The following is a 19,379-nucleotide window of genomic DNA, read 5'->3' as shown; positions in this document are numbered from 1 at the left end:
GACGCGCAGGCTCAGCGGCCATGGCTCACGGGCCCAGCCGCTCCGCGGCATGTGGGATCCTCCCAGACCGGGGCACGAACCCGGTTCCCCTGCATCGGCAGGCGGACACGCAACCGCTGCGCCACCAGGGAAGCCCGGGAAGAAGGTTTTTTTAAATGTAACTTTTTTTTTGTACAGCAAGGATCTTACATACATGAAAAGTACTCTCAAAATCATTTGTCATTAGAGAAGTGAAAATTAAAGCCACAACAGTGGCTACACACCTACTGGAATGGCTAATATTTTTTAAAAATTGGCAATATCCAGGATGTACAGTAGAGCAATTAGAACTCTCATATGTATTGTAGTGGAGTTTCTTACAAAGTTAAAAAGGCACTTATCATACAACCTAGCACTCTCATCCCTAGAGTTTACCAAGAGAGATGAAACATATATCCACTCAGAGACCTGTGCGCAAATGTCAACAGCTTTATTCGTGATTGCCAGAAACTGGAAACAGCCCAAATGTTCACAGAATAGAATACTACTCAGCAACAAAAGGGAACAAACTACTGATATGCACAACATATGGATGAATTTGGAAAGCATGGTGCTGAGTGAAAGGAGCCAGACACAGTACACTTTGACTCTATTTATATGACATCCTGGGGAAGGCAAAACTGTAGGAAGAGAAATCAGATCAGTGGTTGCCAGGAGTGGGGATGAGATTGACCACAAAGTGGCAACTTTTTGTCATGATAGAAATATCCCATGTCTTAACTGTGCTGGTGGTTATAGGGCATATGTGGTTGCTAATGCATATAAATTCTACCTCAACAAACATGACTTAATGTTATGTAGTAGATGGCTATGTGAAGTAATGATTACTGGCCAAATTTAGCCCTAATTCACAAATATGTTTATCACAGTATATAGCTAATTATCCATTTATTTTTCTCCCACTCAGGGTCAGCTGTCTGTTCTATGATTTGTGCACCATTTTACCCTCCACAGCAAAGGGGAATAATATAGGACTTTGCGTGCAGTAGTTGTTCATAAGTAATTGTTGTATGGTTGAAACTGAGAAGTAAAATAAACGGAAGCATTTAATGATTCAATAAAAGCAGTAAGCTTGGAATATTAATTATAACTAGCAAATTTGACAATTTAGAGTCAGGTACAGAATTATTTGTGATCCTCTAAAATAATGACGGTGACTTGAATAGAGTCTAGCTCCTGCTTCCTCTATCTGGTGCTTGAAATACAACTCCTGGTGGGTTGAAATCTGAATTCATTTGGTGACCAATTTTCCAAAGCTGGTGTGCCAAGATGAACCCACTTGAAAACTGTGAGCTCTCGTACTTGGCTGCAAGACCCGTCCAGCTGAGGTGGGCTGGCCCAGCATCTGCAGCCTTCATTGTGCTTAATGCTGGAACCATCTGTTTTCTGTCAAAGCTAGTGCCAACAAATTACTAATCTATTAGAGAAACATGGAAATAAGATTGCACTTCTCATTCCTGGCTTTTCCTCTCATATTTTGCTTGGCTTACATATTTGGTTTTTGTTTATTTTGGGGAGAAAGACATGTTATCGAGTAGGCAAAGTGGGGGGGGGTGAATCATTTTTCACTCCTTCCACACATTTTCAAAAGATGATGGAGAAAAAAATCATACTAATGCTTATTGATAATAGTATTATTGTTGATGATCATGGTGATAGCTGTCATTTTTTAGGTAGTTCTATGCTTGGCACTGAGCTAGTCACTTTCTACCTGTTCCCCGTTATTATTGTTACTTTACCTGGCAAAACTGATGTTCCGAGAGGTTAAGTAACTTGTCCAAGGTCATGCCCCTAGGAAGTGTCAGACCAGTATTCAAACCCAGTTTCTAGAGCCTATGCTTTATCCGTAGCTGCCTCTTAAGCCATTTAAAGCCTTTAGAAACCATTTTTATCCAGGCATGTGAGTTTAATGAGGAAAGTCTTGAAAGTTTCAAGGAGAAGAAAAGGGGACTTTGTATTTCTTCTACCAAATAGAGGCCTCTGTAATTAGAACATATTCCCTTGACATGTGCTTTTGAGTGCCAGTTAGTGAAATCAGCCTAACTGATTGAGGAAAAATAAGATTGGGAGCCCAGCGCTCAATGGGCCTTTCTAAGGCCAAGTGCACGCATGCGTGTATGGGTGTGCGCGGTGGTTGTTCTCTGACTCAAACTCCACCCGATTACAGAATGCTTCCTGCTGGGCAACGAAGACCAGCTGCTGAATTGAGCAAAGTGATTGAAACCCAGCTCTTGCCTTCTTAGTACATAAAATGAATGAAAAAGCTAGGAGTCAGGTAGAGGGTTACTGAACATCTCAGTTGTTTCTTTCCTTTGTGTTCATTAAAATACAGCCCCTGACTGCCAGTTAAACCCAAGGTGCAGGAACCCAGAGTGACAGTATTTCTCTGTTCCAAGTATGAACGGCATTCTACTTCAACTATAAGCAGAATTCCACAAAATCAGGGACCTTACTCTCATATAAAACTGCACTGTGGGCATGGTCTGCAACAACCAGGTAAATGCTTGTTTTGTAAAACAAGATTAAAGTGTCATTTCATTTCCTTCAAAAGCAAAGGGTACATATGTTTTCACTGAATAAAGTTTCTTACCAAATGAGTCCTTATCAGGTGTTGAGGGGGGTGGAAACTAGCTGCAGAGCAATAGCAAGAATGTGTGAGTTGATTTCATTTGTGTTCAAAGTGTAAGTGAGTTTGTTTCTTTTTAATAAAAGCCAGAGCCAGAAAGGCGCCGATGGATCTCACTGATGTTATCAGATAATCTGGAAGTGAAGGGCTGTGAGGTCAGGGGGGCCGGGCGGGGGGAGTCTTCAACCTGCTGCAGAGAAGAGTTCCGAGGACTGTGCTCTGAGAGGGCGTGGGAAGTGGCAGGACACAGCACCCTGCCCATTGCTCTGTGTCCCTCCCAACCAGGATGAGCATAAGGTGCCCTTTCCGCGGAGACGGTGTGATGGGAAAACAGACGGGGACCTTCTGTGCGGTCCCGTGGGACGGGAGATTCAGAGCAACCTCAGAACTTTTTATAAAGAACTTTGATAAACAGTGAATGTTCACCTTTTACCTGAAAACAGTATCAGTTTGATTACATACGCAAAGGCAGAGTATCTTCATGCAAAGGCAGTTTAAATTTGAGGTGCGGGCATAAAAGACTAACTCACAATGCAATTCGGAGGCACCGGAGGTGATTTATGTTGAACCTCTCCGGTCCCTTCCTTCCCTTCCCTTTCGTTTTCCTGTCCGTTCCGCCTCCTCGGACGGCCAGTGCCTCGCTCTGTTGTTCCTCTCCAGCCTTTCTTTGGCTTCCAGGGATATTCAGGGAAAAGGAGCTGCTGGCTGTAAGAAGTCGCTTTCTGTGTCGGTGGAGCACTTTCTTAAGAAGCTCGTCCCAAGACCGGTCCGTGGCAGGGCTCAGCGGTTACGGCCACTCTGGCCGGCCGGGTGTTGGTAACGCAGGGGCTCCCGTTTGTGTGTGTGTTGCTTCCAGCCACGTCAGGGCTGCAGTGGCAGTTTCGTTTTGACGGACACCGTCTAGCCCACGAAGCCGAAAGTATTTAGTCTCCAGCCCTTTACAGAAAGTGCGCCCGGCCCGTGGTCTGTGTGAACAGTGACCTTCACACCGTCTCCCGTGAGTAATACACTCACAGACTGCCACGTGAGAGAGCTCACGTGAGGCACCTAACAGCAAGTACCAGTCAGTGCTGAATAGTCCGGGCTTCTTGCAGATTTGTAGGTGGTCTGCACTTGAGAAAACCTGCTTTCACGACTGCGATGATAATGTGATGTAAGTGTGGTTTTCCTTAAGTATTTGAGAGGCCAGTCAGCGGTGTGACTGGTGGACAGCCCGGGTGCAGACTGTGGCTCTGAGGCATTTTAGCCACGTGACCTTGGGACGGGCCACTCAACATTCCCGCACCTCAGGCTCCTCCTCCCTAAAGTGAGGATGATAATGTCGGGGACCTCTTAGGCTTGCTGCAAGCATTAAAGGAGGTGATGCGAAGAACTCGAAGCAGAGCTTAGCACACAGTAAATGTCAATTGCTGGCTTTTATCCTTGTTGCTAATCCAATCCAATTTCTGCTGGAATACCTGGAGAAGCTCCTTCTCACCTTCAGAATAGGTCCCGGGCTTGGAAGCCTGGTGTACGGGGCCTCTTCCCGCTGTCCCCTTCTCACGGCCACACGAAGCTCAGCAGTGACTTGCTCTTGAGTTTGCCCTTTCGCTGTGCCGTTGTCCACGTTCTCTTCCATAGGCACTCCCTGCCCTCTTCTGCCTTAATCACCATCCAACAGTAACCCCCTACCATTTTTGCACTCACGTTTGAGATACTTTACATGTTACGTCATTTAATCCTAACAACAACTCTTCAAGTAGACAGTATTGAAGAAGCTTATCTCTGTTTTACAGAGAAGAGAATGAAACAAAGAAAGATTAAAACGACTTAGCTAAGGTCACATGGTCAGTGTATATATGGAGTCTTCCCTCAGCCCCAGTTCTCCCAGATCCCAAAGCCTGCCCCACACGGACGCCTGGGTTGCGACCCAAGGTGGTTTTTCAAAACCTTTCACTCAACCCCCGACCGTGGACAACCCCCCGCATCCCCACCCGACACAGACTTACTCTTCTTTCTCTTACACTTTTCACAGTGTGTTATCTTTTTGTGTTTTTTCTCATCTTACCCCTGCTACTCCACCTTACACACACACACACACACACACACACACACACACACACACACACACGCTTAGGTCGTGAGCTTCTTGAGCCCAGGAATTGCATTGTATTTAACTTTACATTCCCTGTGCCTAGAAGAGTTATGTTATATAGATGAGGAGATTCTTCCAGAAAGTAGTAAGGACAGGTGGAGAAACACTAATCCATATTCTACAGACACTTATCCTTTTGCATATATTTCATTTCAACAGTCACTTATTGGGAGGCGGCATATTTTATTGGTTAATTACATGGGTTCCATAATCATTTTGCTTGAGCTTGAATCCTAACCTACTAGCTGTTGACTTTCTTCATTTGTAAGTGGAGTCATGGTTGCCTCTACATTTCATATAATTATTGGAGAAAAGAATGAAATCATTGATGCAAAACATTTAGCCCAATGTCTCACATATAGTATGGTTCAGCAATTATTATTACTGAAGTGGCATTATATATGCCTTCAGTTTACTTGAATGTAGTTTATGTGCACTCAATCAAAATAAAAGGTGTGGAAGGAGAGAGAAAACAAAACCACCGAACTAGTCCAGGCCGTTCTACTCGGTAAGCACATGCACCATGTGAGCAGAGATGGGAGGTGAGACTGTGGATGCTTATCTCAGTCTGGGACCCTGCCTGCTTCCCATGGTGCCACCATCTCGCTGGGCTGAGTGCCATGCCAGTGCTTGAAACTTATTTCATAAGACGTGGCATCAAGTGCAAACCAGCCACTTTATCTGGTGCTCAAACAAAAAAAGTCTTCCAGACACCAGAGAGAAGCTGACTGTGCTGGATTAATGTCGCATTTCCACATGACGCCTCCTGTGGGGTTTTGAAGGGTAATTTTGACCACATGTGCATGTTTTCCTACACCTTCTGAACCCTTTATCATAAGTGTCCAATGTGGCAGTGATGTAGTGGTGCAGTCTCAGATTGGTATTCACCTGCGGACCGGCGGCTGAAATACTTATTTCAGTTAAATTTTGGTAAGAGTACGAGGTGCTGGATGTGCTGAAGCTCCACTCAGCACTAGCATCCCGTGTCCATTCATAGATGGTTCAGCGATCAGCCTGGGTTTCCCTCCGTGTTGCAGTGGTCCTGTGTGGCTCTCTGCCTTTGGAATGTGCAGAGAGCGCGTATTTTGAGACTGCCAACCTCATCAGCGCCAACGGGGGAAAGGGTTCATGAGGATACTGACTAATATTCTGTGTTGATCACATTGTTGGACACAAAGCGCTTCCAGGGAATGTTTGCACAAGTTCAAATATTAAGTAAAAGGCTTTAATTTGTGTTTGATTTTTGTTTAGGTAACTACTCCAGACCCCCAACATATAGTGGGGTGCCCAGTGCAAGCTACAGCGGCCCAGGGCCCGGCATGGGCATCAATGCCAACAGCCAGATGCATGGACAAGGGCCAAGCCAGCCGTGTGGTGCTATGCCCCTGGGACGAATGCCATCAGCTGGGATGCAGAACAGACCCTTTCCTGGAAATATGAGCAGCATGACCCCTAGTTCTCCTGGCATGTCTCAGCAGGGAGGGCCAGGAATGGGGCCACCAATGCCAACCGTGAACCGTAAGGCACAGGAGGCAGCTGCCGCAGTGATGCAGGCCGCTGCGAACTCGGCACAAAGCAGGTATGCCGTCGGGCGGGCGGTCTGTGTGTGGATGTGTGCACACATGCGGGGCCCAGAGCTGCATCATCCCCAGCTCACACGGGGGTGGAGAGCAGCAGAGGGTCCCTCGGCCGGGCCATTCCTTTTGTGTTAAGTATATTCTGTACCATAAAGGTCAGAGAAGTAAATAATAGATCACGTTGTATGAGACATGGAAGAAGGAATCATTGGTGGGCAAGTCAGCTGTGGGAGGTTATTTGAAACGGCTGTGAATAGTCACTGCACCAAGCAACCTAGCGCCAGTGGCACGGCGAGTGTCCTTGTGGTTCCACTTAACCCAGTGAGGTTTAGGCAGGAAATTCTAGAGCCTAAAAACTGGCTAAAATCTAAAACATTCAAAAAGAACTTCTCCCTTTTTTTTTTTTTTAACCTCACCATAAAAATCTTTATTAAAATAGAAACTTTGTATGTTTACATACGTGTATTATGTGTGTTTGTCTAAATGTATATGTGTGAGATTTATGACTTCATGTTCTTATGTTGTATTTTATTTTTCTGGGCATAGCTCTCTCTCTGTCCAAACCAAAAGGCGGTTAATAAAACAAGGATTTATTTCCGAAACTTTAAGTTGATAGAGCAAAAGGCTCTAGCCTCAACTACTTACTTGTTTTTAATCCTGAATTTTAAAATTAATTCTTGAAGTAAATACTTGACCTGTATAAAAATAACTGAATTAAAAATTTAAGAGGTAAAGTGCATATGTTTTAAAAGACTCACATGTAAAAATGTTTGAATTATGTTTAACATATGTCAAGGTATGTTTTAAAACAAAGGACACTGAAAGATATGTATGAACATACAGTATCTTCAGAAGAAAAGAGAGAAGATTCTGAGTTTGTCAAAGGGAAATAAGAGCTCTGTGTGTGTGTGTGTGTGTGTTTAAATGTATCCCTTTGTTGCTTTTCCTCTGAAGTTGCTATTTGGGAATGTTAGGGACCCTTCCAGTCTCACTGTTTGCTCCACATAATAAAATGAAAGTCAGTCATATTCTCTCTCCCCCTCTCCCTCTCTCCCTCTCCCTCTCCCTCTCCCACCCCCTCCTCCGCATTTCAATTACTTAGGATCTTCTGAACCCCAGCTATACCTCTGAACTGAACCTATGCAGGCTGTAGAGAGAATGTTTTAATAAACCTGTCTGTGAGGACTGGTTTGGCTGGTCTAGTTGAAGTTCTAATTTAGGTTTAAATGAATTGTCCATTGTCACAACTCAAAAAGCACAAGTTATTTCCTTTTTAAGGAGAAAGTGCTTGATTGCATTTGACATGAAGCCTTGGATAGTGATCTGGGAGGAAGATAACTGTAGAGATTAAGGCATAATTGTTTGATTAAAAAGCCTTGCTGTGCTCCCTTTCTGAATCAGTTTATATATAATTTTATATGTTACTGTATAAGTATACATCCATGCATTTTCATTTTCTATTTCTAATCGGTAGACCATTCCAAAGCCTCACTTTCACGTTCCACCCATCAGAGCTCTCCAGGAGTTTAAATGGAGACTGTTTATTTTTTGGCTTTTACCAAAGTCAAAGCTATGCTTCAGAACTGTAAAACTGAGATTGGATCTGAGAATCTTACTTTTCTCTCTCCTTTGCCCTGTCCCCGACCCTTTTTTTTGAAGGATTGTTCTCCAGCTCCACTGCCAGGCAGCTGCATGGTACAGAGTATTTTATGCCACATTCTGTAACCTCCACACCTATGTGTGGAAATAACATAATGGACAGGGGGATTCCTACTTGTCTACAGAACAAATCCAAAGAAGTTGTTCTTCTGTTCTACTTTAGGCCACCATACATTAGGTCGCCTGCTTATCCCAGCCAGTCTGGGGCTGGCGGACGCCCCATGTTTTCTTCCCATCACCCCAACTATGGCAACTCTCAGGCTCCCATGATGAACCAGCCTGACCAGTACGGGTAGGTAGCAACATGCCCTGACTTGCTGCGGGTCCTGGGCATTTTTTTAAACTGTTAATGAACATGCCATCTGGCTGCGAAAGGAACACCCAAAGCGAGAGAGTGAAAGACCTAAAAGGAAATCCATCTCAGAGGGGGCTGTCTTTTGTTTATTTTTGTTTGTTTTGGGTTTTTTGTTTGTTTTGTTCTGTTTCGTTTTTCATTCTCACCAGCAGTACTGTGGTAGTTTGGTGGAGACCTGCATGCCGTCCCCCAGATCCTGTCTTTGCATGGCTTCGGCATGGCTTCTTTCCTTCGTGCCTGAGAGGGAAACAAAAACTTTTATCTACGTAAAAGTAATGAAGTCACCTACGCCGGCGTCATGTCCCCCACTGTTGTCGTTGTGTCGTCTAGGACTTGTGTAGCACCGTTATCATGACTGTGTTATTGTCATTCCTGCCACTACAGGGACCTGCTTCCACACTCGCCCTGAATTCAGAGTGCGGTGGCCCCATGGAGCCCCACTGCAGGAGGCAGGGCTTAGGTTCTTAATAGGACTCGCGAGGGGCCTCGTGCCATCATCACTGAGCAGACATCTGCACCAACGATTTCTATTATTTCCTTCTCCCAAGGAGGTTTAGAATATTAAAGTCACCAGGAGAATGCAACCAAATAATGCAACACAGCATTTTTTTTTTTCTAAACACAGTGTTGCCATATTATTATCAATTTTGACACAGGAATTACATACAGCAACAAAAAGTATCTCTCTTCTTTCCCACTACGAAACTATAATATCAGGCTGTCACTGTCTTTAGGTTAGTAAATACTCTTAAAGTATATTATTATTTTTACCGATCTCATTTAGCATATAGTAATAATAAGATTATCTCACGTAGATTGAATAGTGTTAAGGAGTTAGTTTCAGCAGAAAGATACAACAATTTTGTAAAATAAAACCGGAAACAATCAACTAGCTTTGTTTAAAGACTAAACTTACAGAACTGTGTTTTCACTACTTTTTATGAATGCGTGACACAGAGAGCTTTTTTATAGCTTTATATTCAATATACATTTATTTAGGCAACAAGAGCAAATGATAATTTTGCAATTGAGAGTTCTAAATCCTGTCAACATGGTCCTAAATGTGGACCAACAAATAAAGAATTCTGTAAACATAATCCTAAAAGTGAAATAAGCATAGAATGAGGTAAACATACTTGTTTTGGAGAAGTCGTCTTTCCTCTTTTTTCCTTTCTTGTGCTACTTTCAAGGTCACTTCATGAGTTAGTAGGAAGATAACAGTGGGGGGAGAAAAGCATTTATCATCAGCTGCTAATCCATAGGATCTGTCTTTTACCAACTCAGGAGTCCTATTTAGACCCACAAAGCTAGTTTGGCTGTGCCTTGCCAAGCCACATTAAGCAGCTGTGTAAAATGAATTTAAATGGCATGCATCAGAGTAAAATGTCTTCCACTGGGGCAGAAAATCAATGTTAGCTAACCAGCACGGGAAGATCAAATCTGCATTTCAGCCAGCAGCATCCAGATAGCTTCCTTAGAATACAACACCTCCTCCTTAATTAAAAATAAGGAAAAGGAAGATGTTGGAGTGATTCTTTGTAAATCATATGAAGCACAGTTGGCAAAGGCTCATCTTTGCAGCCCCATCTGTGTTCGCTCTGAATTTTGCCGTTTGCGTTTACACTATTCTTTCTAAAAAAGAAAGAAAAAGTTTTATTTCTATTTTAAATCTTCCTTCCTTTGCACTTTGCAATATACATAACCTGTTGTGCCCTTTTTGTTTTTTTAAAGTAGAAGCTTGAATGTGAGAAAACATGTATAGTACATGTTTCAGTGCTATGGGTTAGGAAATTTGATTTTCAACATGTTTTTGCTTTACTTAACAGCTCATTGCAGCAAACTTGTGTTTTTGCTTTTGTTCTTGTTCTCTTTCCCCATTGATAGCTCTGTCAGGTTAAAGTTAGGTTGGCAACTTGAAAAGCCAGTCCACTAAATGGCAGTCTCTCAGGAAGAAGTGGCCCAAGCCTTTCAGAAACAAAATATTCACAGAGTTGGTTATAATGACTTCTTTCTCAAGTCAGAATCCCAAAGGGCCTAGAGCCTAAGAAAGAATCTGAAAAAGACAAATTAGTGATGAAGGGAGGGAGGGAGGGAGGGGGAGTGTGTGTGTGTGTGTGTGTGTGTGTGTGTGTGTGTGCGCGCGTGCGCACGCGTGCGCAATTAGAGACAGAAAGCTAACTGCAGAAATGAAGGATTATGGCAGTTATGCTTCAGGCTTTTTCAGCTAGTTGGATGTAAAATAATATAGAGGAAAAACACACAGATTAAACTTGTTAGAAGCTGTTTTACTAGTTCCTTTTTTAAGAGTGACATTGTGAGAGTAAAGCTGCTGCGGTGAGTAAGTTAAGGAATGTATGGATGAATTGTTTTTTCTTTGTCACCTTTTGAGTAAAGGACTCCCTCATTTTGATTTTCAGACAATTTACAATAGAATGTGTTGAATCATACTGTTCAGGTACTAGATTAGCTGAGTAATACTATATAATATTTGAAATTAGCAATTTATATGTAATATCTGTCCAGGACCTCCCCCCATACACATTTGATATACTTTTTTACTCAGAAGATACCTTTCTGTGTTCAGTTTTAAAGCATTTCTAGATCATGTTCTGTTCTTTTGAAGTAATGAGAAACAGAGAATGGGAAACACTAGTTGTCTTACTAAAAGCCTAGTCAGGGCTGGCGGATGACGTTCCTCTTCAGTCCAGTTCTGATGGCTGTCTGCAGCATCATGTCGGAAGGACTCTGAGACACTGTCAAAGTACAGACGAGCCAAAGCTGGCCAGAAGTTTAGGAAAGACTTTGGCCTACTGCTTCTAAAGAAGCATTTCCATGAATCCCAGGCTATAACATAGTCCTTCATATTTTTTGAATGATTGACCTCTATGCTTAACACACACACACACGTAAAATAAATTTCCCTCGGTCATTTAGTGTGTTTTGCATTCATTCTTTCATTCTAGGTGGCACCCACCTGGTACTGTCCGACAATTGACATCTCTGCCCAGTATAGCTGATCTGTGGATTTAGATATTTCAGCGTTATCCAGATTTTTTTTTTTCTTGGAAATGAGCTCCAAGGATGATGCATGACTTCAGTGAACTTACAGAAGGCCTGGCAAGCCCTAGACCTTTCAGCCATGGTAGATTTTGATTCCTTGAAGTCAGCCATCCCCAGCACCTCCTATATCTCAACTTTAATCAAGTCTTCGGTGACTTGAGATGGTTTGTGTCAAAGTCCTGGCACAGATCTTTAGGATAATAATATTTTCACCAGGATAGGTTCCAAGAGGATATAGAATTTCAGTTGTACAATAATAGAATTTTAGAGCTGGAAAGATTTTAGATGGCATCTAGTCTGTACCCCTCAATTTTATGATGAAGGAAACCAAGATCTACAAAGTTACCTGCCATGGGTTATTTAGTTAGTTACAGGCGGGGCAAAGTTGACCCCAGGGCCCTGTCTCCTAGGCCTATTGCTCTTCCTTCTACATAGTGCTGTCTCTGTGATTTTCTTCATTTAAAAAATCTCTTAATTTTACTTCTCCCTCATGTCTAAAGGCAAATCTATTGATACTAGTAGAAAGCAAACATTAATCAGTGTCTTATTGGAGATCCTATTTCTTGCATCGAAGTCTGGATTGTTTTTCTTTAGCTCAGCCTTTGTTGTATCTGAAAGGAAGGGAGCGCTTTGCTGCTTTCCACTCAGACTACCTGCACATCATGAGTAGTTTGTTTCTGGAACCACACACCTTATGAAGTGAGGTGACAGTTTACTTGATGGCACACAGTTGGGTTTGAATTTCTGTCCTTTTCACCCTTCAATTGCCCACCAGTGGCGCTTTAACATGTTGCATTCTTGAGACTGGAGTGTAGCTGTTAAAATAAGGATTCTGAGTTGTGCAAGAGTAGAAACAGAAGTTGGCATTTTTACCCAGATAAATGCATACACGTATGTGATGCTGATACAAGCAATATCTGTCATCCTCTTCTGTCCCTTCAAAGACTCCCCTTTGAACCAACTTAATATTAGACAGAGGAAGACTCTCAGACTTCGTAGTTTTTTTTAAAAGAAAGAAAGAGCAAAAACGAGTCAATTTGAAAAGTCTCATTTCTCCTGCCGAGGAGGGAATTTTTATACTGAATATCACAACCCTGAGTCTGGAGACTTACATCTTAATTCTTAAGTCATACCAAAAGCTAGGATAACTGAAATTAGCTTTTAAATATTTTTGTTTTGAATAAAGTAGGAGATTAGGGATTTTAATTAATATTATTTTCCAATCTTAGCCACTCTTTAACAGGGTGAATAAATTTCATGAAGTCTTAACCATAAGGTAGATTGATCAGTAGCAGCCTAACAATTGATGTTGACGTGGCTGAATGTTTTGTGAGAGTCTGAGCCGTGGTTCCTCTGCTTGGGAACAGCTAGCTGCACGTACAGACCCTGGTGGATTGGGCCTACGTAGACGCTTATACCTGTGTCTTATGTGCACCATCCCCCCACCCCCGCCCAGCTTCCAGCAACTCTTCTTTAGTGCGGTGTATTTATAATTCAGTTCCCCTGTTGCTATTTGCCAGCAAGGCACTTTTTCTCTATTTTTTTCCTCTGAAGCCAGTATGACTCAGTCGGCTGATGGGCTAGGAGGCACTGATGTGGAAACACAGTAATGGAGATAGTGCATTAACACCTCAAAGAGAAGGGGCAAAAACGCATGTGTGTGCAGCCTCAGTTATAGTGGGTCCATGGGCTTAAAGAGCTGTGAGTGATCTGTGTTAACTAAGAATTTAGCCCTTTGGATTTTGGACAATTAGGTATTAAAATAATAGCTATGATTTGAAAAGTCATGTTATTGAAAGACAAAGCGAAAAGATTTCAAAGGCTTAAATAGAGTTTTAATTTTTACAGTTAAATGTTAGCCTTTGTTTTAACATCTAAACACTATGCTTTAATTTTTAGCTCCTTTTTTGCCTTCAAAATTTAGAATTTGAATGCATATTGCTGTGTTGGTATTTTAAGATTATGACTTCAATCAAATCTTTCAGAGTTCCAGAATTATTATAGCAGCCATAAAGTACATTTATTAGTCTTCAAATCAAAAAGTAGTAAAACACTAATTTTTAAAATACCAAGAGAGGGCTTCCCTGGTGGCGCAGTGGTTAAGAGTCCGCCTGCCGAGGCAGGGGACACGGGTTCGTGCCCCGGTCCGGGAGGATCCCACATGCCGCGGAGCGGCTGGGCCCGTGAGCCATGGCCGCTGGACCTGCGCGTCCGGAGCTTGTGCTCCACAACGGGAGAGGCCACAACAGTGAGAGGCCAGCGTACCGCGCAAAAAAAAAAAAAAAAAAAAAAAATACCAAGAGAGATTTTTTTTGGGGGGGGGGGCGGGGGTACGCGGGCCTCTCACTGTCGTGGCCTCTCCCGTTGCGGAGCACAGGCTCAGCGGCCATGGCTCACGGGCCCAGCCGCTCCGCGGCACGTGGGATCCTCCCGGACCGGGGCGCAAACCCGTGTCCCCTGCCTCGGCAGGCGGACTCTTAACCACTGCGCCACCAGGGAAGCCCCCGAGATTTTTTTTTTTTTTTTTTTTTTAAGTTTAATGAGATCCAAGGAATCAGAGTATGAAATGTACAGTGAACCTTTGATGGACTAGAGTCCGTGAAGTTCCTCAAACCACTGGTTGTTATCTAGAGAGATTTTTAAATATACACACACACCCCCTCACCCCAGCCCCACTCCAGGTGAGGCTCGTGAGCCTGTATTTTTTATAAACCCACTGGGAGATGCTGGTGTAGAAGACCAGCACACATCTGGAGACGGCATTAGGGATCCCTGCTGCTGAGGAAAAGTGGTGAAAAACACAAAGGGAAGAGGCAGGAAAGCCCAGGCTCGGAGAGCCCGTGCTTTGTACCTGACAGACGCTGACTGAAGAAAATACTGGACTAGAGCTGGGGACACTGGATAGAAGTAGAAGGAACTGATGTTTAAACAGACCCGATACCGTGACTCAGGCTTTGGCGATCTTTTGTCTCACTTTCTACCTCTGAGCATTCTCTCAGATACCAGTATCTTCCTGATACTCTGAGATATTACAAGTTCCCCTCCATTCCTAGAATTGCCTTCTTTATTCAGAATGTCTTCTATCCACGTCCCAGTCTGCACCTCTCACAGCCGGGTGTTCCTTACGTCTAAGAGAGCTCTCAGTGATGTGTGTATCGGGTTGGGGCTCTGATTAACCGGGCGAGTCCTCCATCAGTGGAGTGAGTGCCCAGGTTTACTCATCCAGGCCACCTGTCTTCCTTTCTAACCTCATGGGCCCACTAACATCTCTTCCCCCACATACCACATACACCGGACAAACCGGGAATGTCACATCTAGAATCAGCATTACAGTCCACCCGTCACTGGAAAAAATCAGCAACACAGCCCAGCCAATCCCAGCTCCTCAGAGTTGTTAAAGGTAGGAGTGCTGAGATCACATTTGTCTCAGGTAGTACCATTGGCCTCAGCACCAACCTGCCAGGCTTTCAGGTTGAAACCAGGAAGGGTCAAGTTGTCCTCAGTCTGAAATCTCATAACCTCAGCAGGGTTTGGGGCTGAAGGCAACAAGAACAGTTTGTAAGCGATGCAGAAGCTGTGATCCGGGTCTTGGTCTGTCCCATCCTGGGGTTGGGGAGGTGTCATGGGTGACCGTGTGAAGATCGTAGGTGGGGGGCTTCATTGTCCGACTGCCCAGAGCGCCTCTTAGCTGGTAGCATTAAGCCTGTGGGAGCAACTCCCGGAGGCTCTCCTAATCTTGACCTTCATTCTTATTTTGAACTCCATTTCCATTACATAGATTAAAAAACAAAACCAAACCATAGGGTTTTGTCCCTTGCTTTGAAAGTTAACTCTTAGCGGATTGCCTTTGATTGTTAAAGAGCTACCAGTACGAGCTTGCTGGGTCCTGCCCCTCCTGCTTCTCAGGCCAGGGCACCTGGTGTGGACTTAAAGAACTGTAGTTCTGCTCAGCTATCAGGCCTTTCTGCAACATTTTTTACCCTAATTTTGAACGGTGTTTTGCTGAAATAAATTAAGTAACTTTGTGGCCCAAGGCCACCTTTAGCTCAGAAAATCTGTAAGAATTTTAGGAGGATTTTTTTGTAAGTTGGAAATAACCATATTGATATATTTCCTGGCACTACGGCCCTGGACAAGTGCGTTCCTTGTTAGAGGGTTTGACAGAATGTTGCTGCGGTAAAGTGTATGAGGTGCGGATCTCAGGACCCCAATTCCATTTTATTTTTTTAGCCGACAGCCTGGTCCGTTAAGGTACAAGAAGTCTGAATGCACGTGAGACCTGTGCCCTCTCAGTTGTCCCCTCCTAAAGCAGCACGGGGTCAGCTCGTTGCTGCCTGCTACCTGGCTCCTCAGTAGCTGCCACAGCCCATTTGCTGCCTGCGTCCCAGGTCCCCAAACCTCCAAGGAGACCCACTCCCATGTCAGTTCGCTCTCCCTTACGGCTTGTACCCAGGAAGGGAGTGTACTGGTGCAAAGGTGGGAACTCCTATTACGGAGAAGGAATAGCCTTCTTTGTAAATCATTCGAGGTCTTAATGGTATTATGATCTCAAGATAAACTTTCTTAAAGATCTTTAATATAACGCAGTTAGAAAGGGGCACTTTTTTCTTTCTAAGGGGGGCGTCAGAGGCAACTAGTTTTTCTTTCACAAGGTTCAACAGATCTCATTTTTACCACACAAGGGAACTGTGCCAGTTATGTCTTGTTAGAGGCCAGTCGGAAGCCACGGGTGCCAGCACCCACCCAACAAAGTGCCGGGCTCACCTCTTGCAGGGAAAAGACAGGTTTGGGGCCCAGTGCTGCCCCTGTGGCTTTCGTAATGCCCTGCCCTTGAAGGAAGTGCTGATGTCAAAACCTCTTGACTGTAGCATCTTCAAAAGGGAGTTTTTTAGTTCATTTTTGTATGACTGCCAGTAAACAGTTCATAAGAACAGAACAATGGGTTTAACAAACCAAAATCAACTTTGAGATGAAGAGAACATTCTTAGTTATCAATTACCAAAATTCAAGGAGCCAGATAGTTTTAGCACTTTCTTCACACTACGACAAGGAAGTCTCGCTTCAGAAGCCTAGAGCTCTGTTTGTTCTCCTGGCTGCTTTGAGAGAGAAGGTGAAGATCAGTCAGCTGCTTTAGAAACCAAAATCAACTTTGAGATGAAGAGAACATTCTTAGTTATCAATTACCAAAATTCAAGGAGCCAGATAGTTTTTGCACTTTCTTCACACTACGACAAGGAAGTCTCTCGCTTCAGAAGCCTAGAGCTCTATTTGTTCTCCTGGCTGCTTTGAGAGAGAAGGTGAAGATCAGTCAGCTGCTTTAGGAACAACTAAAACGGGTTACCTGCACTGAAGCGAAAAGGAAGTACTGAATCTTGAAATTGCACGACAGGTGCCATGTTAGAGTGAGTGCCAGGGGCAGGACTGAGAACAGGTTGGAGCCCTTTGGAAGTCTGCAGGAAATAGTTAGCAAAAAGGGGTACAAGGTTTCCGATGTTACAGGGTTTCAGGAAATTCAGGATGGAATATGCAGGATTCCTCCGTGCTTGGTGGAAACAGCTTCACTGAGATGCAGGGGTGAAAATACAGCTCTCTGGAGAAAGGTGGAGACAACCAGAAGGAATGCTTTAGGCACAGAGAGGCCCTGTGGGCAACGCCACGTTATATAGGCCCATGGCAGAGACGCGCGTGGGAGAAGTTACGCTCTGAAGAGTTATCTGCAAATATACACTCACTAAAGACCGTTCTGGAGAATTTGCTAACAAAGTCATTACTCCCCTCTACGGAAAGGGTCTTTTTCATAGAGATGTTGACCGTTATTACATTCCTCTTTGCCCATGTGCTTAAAGGAAGAAAAAAAAAACTTAAATGTATCAATTACCAAAGGGTTTGGGGAGTTATTAATTTATAGCTGGGAAGTGACTGATAATTGTTGCTCTAGCTAATTTGTTGCTGTCATCATACCCACTTCAGCTCTCCTTAAGGGAACAGGCTGCCTTGAAAAGAGGTGACATCACAACAGGGAAGATCTTAGAAAACAGACCAAGAAGTATTGTAAAGGGCAGGAACTGCCTAGGGAGGAAGGCTGACGGAAGGGACTCGCCCTCCGCTTCCCAGACTTGGGCCTCCAGCCGCCTCCGCGACGTGGCCTCCTGGCAGCTCAGACCCACGTGTCCAGAGCGCAGCTCACGTCTCTTGCGGGTCTTCCCTCGCCGCAGCGGCCCCTTACCTGCCCCTTGTGCAGCCGGGCAGCCAGGGGACGTCGGGCCACCTTTTCTTTCCCCACAATGTCTGACTCATCACCAAGTGCTGCCGGTCTACCTCTGAGGGAGCGCTCAGCTCCCCGTCACTCCCACCCCGGTTCCGCGCGCCACCTGCTCTCATCTGGACTCGTGACAGCCACACACCTGTTGCCCTGCGTTCGTTCTTCCTGCCTCTGCTGTGTCCTGCCCGCCGCCCCCCAGCCAGAGGACCATGCCTTTGAAATACACATCCTTTTCTGCCATTTCCCCTGCTTAAACCCCTAGTCTTTGCCGGCTCCTCTTAGGTACAGGCGAAACCCCAGGGAACCGTAAGCCCCACGTGACCTGGCCCCGCCCTCTCGCTCTCATCTCTTAATCTCTCCTCTCCTCTCCTCCCCTCCTCACCTGACTGAGTCCCTTTCCATCCCTCAGATCTCCCCTGAGGAGGGGGATCAGAGGGGCCAGCATCCCTTCCTCAGGGAACGTGCTCTGGCCTCCTCATCATAAGCACCCCAGTGTGTGCACCTCTCCTTTGTCCTCACAGCGTGGTTGCAGTTGGACACTCCCTGCTCTGGTTATTTGACTCGTGTTTACTTTTGTCTGGGCCTGCCGGTGGGCTCCTTCCTCCCTCTCCCCTCCCACACCCATCATGAACACATGACTGTAACTGTCAGCTACACAGAAGGTATTTCTGACTAATTTTGTTGTTATAGCATGCCTTTCTGAGTGAAAGGGGTGCGATAGTTTTTTAAAAAGTAGTGTGTGGCTGTGCATATTTCTAGGAATCTACAGATTTTTAAGTCATTGGCACTTGCATTGGCATTTGTTCTTTGTCTTTGGTTTAATGATATAAGCGCCACTTTACCTTCACAGGGTTGATTTCTAGCCAAAGCAACTGGCTTGTTGATATTATAACATTATTTCCCCACTAGAACTGCAGTTGCATTTGCTGTCACAGGTGTACTGATGGATTAGCCACACCGAAAATGGGCTGCAGTTCGGACAGCTTTCACTTCTGTTTTGATTGTGTTGTTTTGGGAGCAGAGCTAGTGATTTTCATTCTTCAGATACTAGATTTTAAATAATCTTGACTGAATGTGTCCCTCTTGGTACTGCTTTGGAAGAGCTGCTGTGTAACTTAGGTTGAAAGTCTGTTTGAAAGTCAGTGATCTGGACATGTACGTGCAAATTATTTGTTTATAAAACCGATTATTTGTGTTTATTAAAATAGGGCATCCTGTGTAATGTTATGTATACGATTGGAGCTCTCCGAGGTTGAATTGCTGGAATTGGGCTTTTCAAAGTTTCAAGTTCCTGGTTCTGATAACTACTGGGCTTAAGTGGGAAAGTACCCCAAGTTTTAGTGTTAGTCTCATTTATTTTGTCAGTAAGCAGTCTTTTCTGGCTTCATAACTTAAACTACATCCATAGTGACAGTCCGTATGGAGAAAGACACACATGCTTGGCAGTCATACCGTTGTCCAATAAAGCATGCACTGCTTTGCGTCCCTTTTGAGCGTAATTCAAGAACGATATTTTCAGTGCTGGGGTTCTTCAGAGTGGAGCTTCTCTCCGTGTGTCTTTGCCACTAGGACTTTATATAAAGTGGCTTCACTCACCTGGTGTCTATTTCCAAAGCGTTTCTTCTGTCTGTCCCTTCCCGCCTCCAAAGAGCTGTATCAGAAGTCCA

At 44.3% G+C, this 19,379-nt stretch overlaps 1 protein-coding gene across 4 annotated transcripts in view; it reads left to right on the top strand.

Annotated features, from left to right (window-relative positions):
* Positions 1-19,379, top strand: part of ARID1B (AT-rich interaction domain 1B) — a 455,213-nt gene that overhangs the window by 386,516 nt on the left and 49,318 nt on the right. For 3 of the 4 annotated variants that reach the window (XM_024122602.3, XM_055087421.1, XM_055087420.1), the window contains 2 exons: positions 6,051-6,378; positions 8,199-8,327. In XM_024122602.3, coding sequence (XP_023978370.2) covers positions 6,051-6,378; positions 8,199-8,327 — 457 coding nt within the window. The remainder of the gene's footprint in view (positions 1-6,050; positions 6,379-8,198; positions 8,328-19,379) is intronic. The other variant, XM_024122605.3, reaches the window with a different exon arrangement.

The sequence above is a fragment of the Physeter macrocephalus genome, chromosome 10 (assembly GCF_002837175.3).
Source record: "Physeter macrocephalus isolate SW-GA chromosome 10, ASM283717v5, whole genome shotgun sequence".
NCBI classification, from domain to species: domain Eukaryota; kingdom Metazoa; phylum Chordata; class Mammalia; order Artiodactyla; family Physeteridae; genus Physeter; species Physeter macrocephalus.
Note: the sequence above shows the minus strand (reverse complement) of the source record. Positions and strands in the feature narration are given on the sequence as shown.